Source organism: Octopus sinensis, linkage group LG21, assembly GCF_006345805.1.
Source record: "Octopus sinensis linkage group LG21, ASM634580v1, whole genome shotgun sequence".
NCBI classification, from domain to species: domain Eukaryota; kingdom Metazoa; phylum Mollusca; class Cephalopoda; order Octopoda; family Octopodidae; genus Octopus; species Octopus sinensis.
Genome location: NC_043017.1, coordinates 11395497 through 11405496, shown reverse-complemented (window position 1 = coordinate 11405496; position 10000 = coordinate 11395497). Strand labels below are relative to the sequence as shown.

General features: G+C 36.1%; 1 protein-coding gene across 1 annotated transcript in view; it reads right to left on the bottom strand.

Annotated features, from left to right (window-relative positions):
* Positions 1-10000, bottom strand: part of LOC115222761 (complement factor H-like) — a 31917-nt gene that overhangs the window by 18729 nt on the left and 3188 nt on the right. The window contains exons 2-6 of the mRNA XM_029793060.2: positions 9694-9891; positions 7410-7601; positions 5062-5253; positions 3116-3352; positions 1014-1208 (exon numbers count right to left, since the gene is read on the bottom strand). Of these exons, the coding sequence (XP_029648920.2) occupies positions 1014-1208; positions 3116-3352; positions 5062-5253; positions 7410-7601; positions 9694-9891 (1014 nt within the window). The remainder of the gene's footprint in view (positions 1-1013; positions 1209-3115; positions 3353-5061; positions 5254-7409; positions 7602-9693; positions 9892-10000) is intronic.

Below are 10000 nucleotides of genomic sequence, written 5' to 3'. Positions count from 1 at the left end.
ATAAGCATAGAGTTTGATGATTTTAACCCACGCTGGTGAAAGGGGAGAACAGAGATTCTTCGCTTGCTTATTTTGAATTTGTTGACACTGTTAGTTGGGAGCAGATCTTCGAGAGGGTATGTTCTTATTTTCAGTGTTTCCAAATCCAAACCAAGGAATTTCCGAGCCGATGATAGAAATGTTGTTTTGACTAATCTTGAAACGTACGTTCTCGAATAACCTTAGCATTTGATTTTTCGATGTCATTACCCCCAAACTTTTGTGAGTTAAATTATGCAAACACTATATATGAGAGAGATTTTCTTTAAGTATTAGAATAGCCTTAAAAAAGTTTTTTAGCTGCTATTTCTAATGAGTTCAGTATGCGGCAAAGTAATTTATTTTACTAAGCCCTTTTATATAATGTAATAATTTGAATTCGCCTTGAATGGTCCCTTTGCATACTGAACACTTGGTGAAATTGATTAATAATTAATTAATTTTGCCCTCAATTGTTGAAATATATATATATATATATATACCCAGCATTCATAACCATAGGTTAAGATAGGCACCAAATCAAAGACGGTGAGTTTAACATTTTAACCGACTTCCCCTCTTCTGAAGATTGAATGCTGGAGATGGTGTATTACTCTATCGGTTCCTGCAATTCTAGCATTCAATTCAGCATCCTGATTTCCATTACACTTGACTACATCCCCAAAATAGACAAAGTTCTCCACTTGTCTCATTGGTGTTCCTCTAACTTGCAGAGTGCACTGGGAGGAATTTCTTGAGAAAACCAATGTCTCAAAATTATCATCATTAAACAAACATTCCAAATATGATCCAAATAGGCATCCTGCTGTACAACAATGCCTTAATAACATACCCATCTAACACATGAAGACATGGAAAAACAGATGTAAAATACATGATTAACAATATAAAAATTATACTCTGTGGCACTAATATTTCTTTCCTATAGAATCACTTACTTGGTCTATTTATTTACTAAATAAATGTTAACCTACTTGGTTTACATTCCAAAAGACTTGGTATCCACTTCCCATACTGGCAAACTGACCGGATGTTATTGTTTAAAGGAATGGTTGTCTGTGGATTGCAGTGTAATTCCACTGTACTTGAGTGCAGCATTAGCCTCGAAGTTGACCCAATCAAGGTCAAAGGTGAAGAAACACTGTCATTTTTTAACTGTAGACACGAAACTGAAATGAAAACAAAAGTGATAATTGTTCTTTTCTAATTTTTGACAAGGGACTAACAAATCTGAGAGGAGGGGTTAATTCATTACAACGTGTACGTGACTGGTATTTATTTTGTTGACCCCTGAAAGGATGAAAGATAAAGTCAGCTTCACTGGAATTTGAACTCATAATGTTAAACATCAGAAGAAATGTCACTAAGAATTTAGTCTGACACACTAACAATTCTGCTAGCTTCCTGCCTTAATAATAATAATAATAATAATAATAATGATGATGATAATAATAATAATAATAATAATAATAATAGCCCTGATGCAGTACCAGGCAGTGGCTCTCATGGCTTCTGATCTTAACTGATTGGAAGTGTTATCATGTACATTGTTTTGTCTTGGTATAAAAGATGGGCTACAGCAAATATTCTGCTCAATACCACAGATTTGCTTGTCAGTTGTTTGACCTTAACCAGTTGAGCATGTCCCTTAGTGGCTGACGATATGTGCATCTCTGATCACGAGCAGAAGTAGTGGGGGGGCATCATAGCCATGTGTTGAGAAAGATTCTTTGGGGTTTGAATAATTCACCTCTGGAAACATGGGTGTTTCGTTCAACGTCCTTAAACAACCCTTATTCAGGGACCTTTTGAGCGGGATGGGTTACTCGATCTGAAGAAAATTCTAACTGGGCTCCACCTGCAAGGTCATGTGCTGTTTATCTTGATATGAGATCACCATGTCGCGCACATATGGTTGTGATGCATGTGCCTGGTGTACCCTTATCAGACGGGTAGTCATGATGGGTATACTGGGCTTCGTATATTTTACCTCAGTGTCACTTTGATGGCATGCTCTGCTCGCTCACTCAATAATAATAATAATAATAATAATAATAATAATAATAATAATAATAATGATAGTAATAATAATAATATAATAATAATAATAATAATAATAATAATGATGATAATAATAATAATAATGATAATGATAATAATAATAATAATCCTGTCTACTATAGGCACAAGGCCTGAAATTTTGTGGGAGGGGACCGGTCAACCCCAGTATTCAACTGGTACCTATTTCATTGACCTTGAAAGGATGAAAGGCAAAGTTGACCTCAGCGGAATTTGAACTCAGAACATAGCGACAGGTGAAATACCACTAAGCATTTTGCCCAGCATGCTAACGATTCTGCCAGCTCTCTGCCTTCATAATAAGGATTATTATTATTATGATAATCCATTCTAAGGCGGTGAGCTGGCAGAATCGTTAGCATACTGGATGAAATGCTTAGTGGTATTTCACCTGTCGCTATGTTCTGAGTTCAAATTCCGCTGAGGTCAGCTTTGCCTTTCATCATTTCGGGGTCAATATATTAAGTACCAGTGAAACAATGGGGTCGATATAATTGACTAGTCCCCACCCAACAAATTTGAGGTCTTGTGCCTATAGTAGAAAGGATTATAATAATCTTTTCTACTATAGGCAGAAGACCTGAAATTATTTAGGGGAGAGGGCTAGTTGATTACATTGACCCCAGTGCACAACTGGTATACATTTCATTGACCCTGAAAGGATGAAAGACAAAGTCAACCTTGGCAGAATTTGAACTCAGAACATAAAGATGGATGAGATGATACTAATAATTTTTTCCAGTATTCTAACGATTCTGCCAGCTCACTGCCTTAACGAGGATGATGGTAACAATAGTTATAATAACAACAATAATATTTATAATTATCGTTATGATAATTAATGCAAAGGAATTTAACTGTTGTTGTTTTCTTTTTCAGAAGAATATCTAAAGTTTCAATATTTTTAGAAATGAAAGAAACGATTTTTAAAAAAATTATTGAAGTATAATTGTGAAAGAAAAGAAATATGATTAAAAAACTAAAAGTGAAGTCATACATGGTTGACATTCCAGGTCAGTCACAGTCCATTTCCCATTGAGACATGTCGAGGTTGTAACACCATTTTTAGATTTATATTTGCTGGGGTCACAGGCTAGTTTTACAACAGTCCCATGTGGGTGGAGCTGGTCTTGGAACAAAGAGACTGACCCAATCTCTTGATCCTTTCTGTGGTGAGTGTCTTGAAGTAAAACCAGGGGAGAAGTGGTGCTGTTTGTCAGAGGAATGCAGGAATCTGGAAATGAGAAGAAGAAAGCCAAAAGTATATGTGAAGAAGATTTTGGAATAAGTTTGGTTGCCATAAAAAGTGGAGACTCTAACACTTTGGCCTTTGTTTTTTGTCTGAGAGTGAATAAGATAAAGGAAATGGTGCTGTAAGGCAGGTGGGAATAAAATAGGTAAATGAACATGTCCATAAAATAGACTCCATCAACTGCCAGTAGGGAAAGCTACAGGTAAAAGATTACTTCCATTATCTAGGTGACCAAGTGAGTAGTGGAGGTGGAGAATAAGATTAGGCTGGACAAAGTTCAGATTAGGCTGGACAAAGTTCAGAGAGTTCCTGCCTCTGCTTTCAACAAAGGCCTCTCTCTCTCAGAGTGAAAGGCAAATTGTATGATGCTTGTGTGCGAACAGGTATGCTACATGGCAGGGAAACATGGGCTGTGACAGTCGAGGACATGTGTAGGCTTGAGAGAAATGAAGCCAGTATGCTTTACTGAATGTGCAATGGCAGTGTGCATATTTGACAGAATGTAAGCATCTTGAGAAAAAAGTTAGGCATAAGAGGAATCAGATGTGGTGTGCAAGAGAGACAACTGTGCTGGTATGGTCATGTGATGTATATGGACTAAGATAGCTGTGTAAAGAAGTGTCAATTGCTAACTGTGGAAGTAGGCCCAAGAAGACATGGAATGAGGTAGTGAAGCATGACCTTCTAACTTCGAACCTCACAGAGGCAATGACTAATGACCGAGACATTTGGTAATGTGCTCTGCTTAAGGGGACCTGTCAAGCCAAGTGCACCCATGCTGGTGGCACATAAAAATTCGACCTTTAAACGTTGAGCCTCATGGAGGCAAAGTGGATGGGTTTCTTTCGAGCGTTGAGCCTGACGGAGACAAAGTGGCTGAGTTCTTTTCGAGTGTTGGGCCTCAAGGAGGCAATGGCAAGGACCTTGACCTTTAGCATTGTCGTGCTTGAGAAGAAGACCTATCAAGCCGAGCAAAATTGCAGTCATGGCAGATACTGGTGTCACACAAATCGCACCTATGCTGGTGGCATATAAAAGTACCCATTAATTATAAACTTCCATTAAAATTTCATCTTAATTTGTTGCAAAACCTATTTTAATAATGATTAAGATATAATTACTGAATTCGTTGTTATTTTGTAATTTTCAAAATCAATTAAAACAAAGGACAGTGCACCTCAACAGGAATATAGCAACAAGATGTTAACAATGAATAGAAAAATGGTTCAAGGTCTTAACAGCAAAACACACACCCAGACACACACACACACACATACACACGCATGCTCGCTTGCGCGCACATCCAATGACAATTTCAAACAAAATATCACCAATATGCAACATAAGAATTAACAGAACAATTGTGAAGCAGATGGATGTATAGTCTCATATATTTGGAACCATCAAAGGAGGAAAACATCAAAGAAATTGAGTTAAAGATTGGACAAAGAAGTCCATAAATTAGCATTACAATTTGAAGCAATAAATTGTGAAAGTTGTAAAGTTAATTTATGAACGTCTAATACTTGCAGAGATGTCAGATGAAAAGAGAGTGAGAGAGTGAGACAGATGGACAGACAGACAGAAAGAGAAGATGAGGAATATTAAAAATGGGTCAGTGGGGGTTGCCGCTTCAAATTTTAATTTTCTTTTTCTCAGAAGAACACCAAACTATTTCATCTTTTACTCACATTTTTGGCAAACTGGAACCTTTGGTAACCATTTTCCATAGGTACAGACAATTGTCTTTGGTCCACTCAAATTATGGTTTGAATCACAGAACGTCTTGATAGCGGTACCATTTTTGATGAGTTTGTCTTGTATCTGTTTATGATTTCTATATAAGAAATATCCATTTGGTATGAATGGCAGCAAACAAGATTCTAAAAAGGAAACAATGTGTGATGAATAAATAGTGAAAATAAATTTTAACTTGTTTATATATGTGCATGTATGTGTGGCCACACATGTGTATGTAAATATGTATATGTATATATATATATATATATATATATATATATATATTGTGAAATAGAAAGATGAATAATCTTGTTGCAGATTAATCAAAAGTTTAACCGATACCTTGGTAGCAAAAATCACAGCAGAAGACAGCACGGTTGGAGGTACAACCATATGGTGTTGCAACCGTGCGTTGGTGCGGATAATTGAATTTTAATATTATTGGTGAATTGAAGAAATGGAGTTGAACGAAGATTGAACAGAAATCGTTTTATTGCATTCTACACGTGTTTCGAAAGGCACAATTTACCAAATTCCGATTGAATAAGGAGACCATATTGTGTCTTTCTCTTCAGGAAGAAATAGGAAATCCGTTGGAAAAAGCAAAAACAGAACAGAGGCGGAGCAAAACAAATCGAACGCAGCTCCTAAGAGCCCATGGATTTCCTATTTCTTCCTGAAGAGAAAGACACAATATGGTCTCCTTATTCAATCGGAATTTGGTAAATTGTGCCTTTCGAAACACGTGTAGAATGCAATAAAACGATTTCTGTTCAATCTTCGTTCAACTCCATTTCTTCAATTCACTAATAATATATATATATATATATATATATATATATATATATATATATGTTTACTACTACTATAATCATTTCTTAAATATAGCCATGAAACACGTGTCGTTATTCTACTAATTATATATGTTTTTATTATTTATTTTGCAATTTACTTAATCTTTGACATTTTATTGTTATTTTAATTTTAATATTTCTATTATATATAATTTTCTAGATGGTGTAATTTTATTGTTCATTTTGAATTGATAAAGGGTGGTTTTCTTCTAAATTTTTATATATATATATATTATATTGTGTGAAATTTGATTTAGTATTTCTAAATTGAATTTTTTTCCCTGTAAGTTTGGATTTATATTCCCTCAAATAATTATATATATATATATATATAAGGCGCATGGCTCAGTGGTTAGAGCGTCGAGCTTACGATCGTGAGGTTGTGAGCTCGAATCCCGGACCGGGCTGCGTGTTGTGTTCTTGAGCAAGGCACTTTATTTCACGTTGCTCCAGTTCACTCAGCTGTAGAAATGAGTTGCGACGTCACAGGTGCCAAGCTGTATCGACCTTTGTCTTTCCCTTGGATAACATCGGTGACGTGATGAGGGGAGGCTGGTATGCATGGGCGACTGCTAGCCTTCCATAAACAACCTTGCCCGGACTTGTGTCTAGGAGGGTAACTTTCTAGGTGCAATCCCATGGTCATTCATGACCGAAGGGGGTCTTTACCCCTTTATATATATATATATATATATATATATATATATATATATATATATCGAAGTAATGCCGTAAAGCAGTGTTTATGTATAATCACAATTTAGATTAGTTGAAATATGTTTGTCACATATTTCAACTGATAAAGGCAAATATGCCGAAACATCGATGTCTGAGATTCCTGAGAGATGGTGACACTGAATGAACTCCACAGTAACTGCAGTGTCTTTGCCGTTTAGCAGTTGAAATATTTGACAAACATATTTCAACTAACCTGATTCGTGATTATACGTGAACACTGTTTTGCACCATTACTTCATTATTTTTCTTGCTCGGGTAATCTACAAGTGCAAATCAATCAATATTGTTGGCTGAATTATATAAGACTTGGGATGAGGTGATGAAGCATGACCTTCGAATGTTGGGCCTCACACAGGCGATGACGAGCAACCAAGACCTTTGGAGATATGCTGTGCTTGAGAAGACCTGGCAAGCCAAGTGAGACTGTAACCTTGGCCTATGCCAGTGTAGCATAACCAGCCCATTTAAGAGTACCCTTCAATCATTGGGTTTGTTTATGTCCCCCATGACCTAGCAGTTCAGCAAAAAAGGAGCAACAGAATAAGTGCTAGACGTTTTTTTTTTTAAATCAATAAATACTTGGGTCCATTCATTGAAGTAAAAATTCTTAAAGGCAATGCTCCAGTATGGCCACAATCCAGTGACTGAACCAAGGCAAAGATAAAAAAAGGGATTTCAATATAATACAAGAATTTAAAAAGAAATACTTGGTATGCAGCTTGGTTCATCAGGCTGCCATCTTCCTCGCTGACATGTAACATTGGTGATGCCATTCTTGGGAATGAAACCATTTTCACAGATTACTTTAGTTTTGGTACCAGGAATCCAAGGAAGCTGTTCACCATTTTCGATTTCGTCAAATGTGCCATTAGTTATCTTCTTCAGAGATTTACAACTCTCTGGAATATAAATTGAATATGTACATGCACACATACTGATTTCAGATTTTGGCACAAGGCCAGCAATTTGGCGGGGAAGAAGTAAGATGACCCCCAGTGATCAACTGGTACTTATTTTATCGACCCTGAAAGGATGAAAGGTAAAGTCAGCCTTGGTAGAATTTGAACTCAGAATGTGAAGATGAATGAAATGCTGCCAAGCCATTTGCTCAGTCTGCTAATGATTCTGCTAGCTTGTTACCTTAACCCTTTCGTTACCAACCCGACTGAAACTGGCTCTGGCTCTGTAGTACAAATGTTTTGTTTCCATAAAATTTAAATTAAAATCTTCCACCAAACCTTAGTCACAATTTATGTTCCTAAGACTAGCTTAATGATAACGAAGTTATTTTACTAAATTCTTTGTTATATTTAAAATTAATTGAAAGAAACACAGAGCATCTCAAAATAAATACGGTAATGAAAGGGTTAATTTAGATATATATTAATGATTTCTCATTTTAATACTAATGACTTCTTAATAGTTGAGTCATAATAAAATTAATTTAACACTTAACTGAAGAATGACTCAACTTTTTGTAAAGTACATATTGATTTGGTTATACTTTTACAAGAAGAAGGCTGACAGTGACTTTGAAGTGTTAATCTGTAAGCTTTCATTGCACAGTTCAATAGCTTCGGTCCACCTTGTCCTTTACCCAGTTTGATAAAATAAATGCTTGAAAACTACAGGGTAGGGTGTGAGGATTGATATTACCTCAAGGACAGACTCCAAAGGGGTTGCTGTCCAACTATTAAAACCAATAAAGGAACAAAATAATTGAGTTCAAATGGCAATAATAATAATAATAATAATAATAATAATAATAATAATAATAATAATAATAATACTGCTCAATACCACAGATTTGCTTGTCAGTTGTTTGACCTTAACCAGTTGAGCATGTCCCTTAGTGGCTGACGATATGTGCATCTCTGATCACGAGCAGAAGTAGTGGGGGAGCATCATAACCATGTGTTGAGAGGGATTCTTTGGGGTTTGAATAGTTCACCTCTGGAAACATGGGTGGTTCTTTCAACATCCTTAAACAACCCTTATTCAGGGACCGTTTGAGCGGGATGGGCTACTCAACCTGAAGAAAATTCTAACTGCGCCCCACCTGCAAGGTCATGTGCTGTTTATCTTGATATAAGATCACCTTGTCGCGCACATATGGTTGTGATGCATGTGCCTGGTGTACCTTTATCAGACGGGTAGTCATGATGGGTATATTGGGCTTCGTATATTTTACCCCAGTGTCACTTTGATGGCATGAACTGCTCTCTCACTCAATAATAATAATAATAATAATGATAATGCAAAGATCCTATGGGATTTTATGATTCAGTGTGACCATGAGATAGAGAATAGGAAACCAGACATAGTGTTGAGAAAGAAAGCAAACGATTCTGGATCACAGATATAGCATGCCCAGCTGACAACATGGTATGTGATAAGGAAGAAAGAAAAATTGGTAGATATAACAGGTTAGCTTGGAAGGTTAAGCAGTTGTGGTTGCTGAAAAAGGTGGTAGAAGTACCAATAACTGTCGGAGCCATGGGAACAGTGAGCAAAAATCTTGAGAAGTACATGGAACAAATAGGGGCTGCAATAAGGATGGAGCATTTGCAGAAAACAGCACTGCTTGGAATCGCTCGAATACTCCAGATGGTACTTGAAAAATAAGGGGTGTTACCTTAGTTCACTGGCAGTGAACAGCTGACATTGTAGTACATCTCTAGTGTTAGAAACTGTGCAAATACAATAAAACTATGATAATAATAACAATGGTTTCAAATTCGGACATTCTGAAACAAGGCCAGCAATTTTGTGGGCAGTGTGTTAGCTTATTACATTGATCCCAGAATTTAACTGGTACTTTATTTTATTGGCCCACATAGAATGAAAGCACAAGTCGACCTCAGCAAAATTTGAACTCAGAATGTAAAAGGCCGGAAACAGTGCAACTTAGCATTTTGATCATATTCTAATAACCCTGCTGATTCCCTGATTTAAACATCGACATAAAATCAATTTACAACAATTACTTACTTTCTACGCAAGAAATGTTTTCAATGTTCTTGAATTCTCCATATTTACAAGAAGTGAAATAAAACTTTGTTGTTTCGTAACCATTTTCACATTTGGCATAAATGGTTTGACCATGTTCCATCTCAGTGCCAGACTGGATTCTGCCAAGTAAAGAGGAATGGTAATGCCCATTGTTCAACTCTGGAACTTTGCAAGGATCTAGAAAGGGAAATAAAAGATAATACATATATATATATATACACATACTTACATACATACATATATATATATATATATATATATATTATATATATATATATATACATAT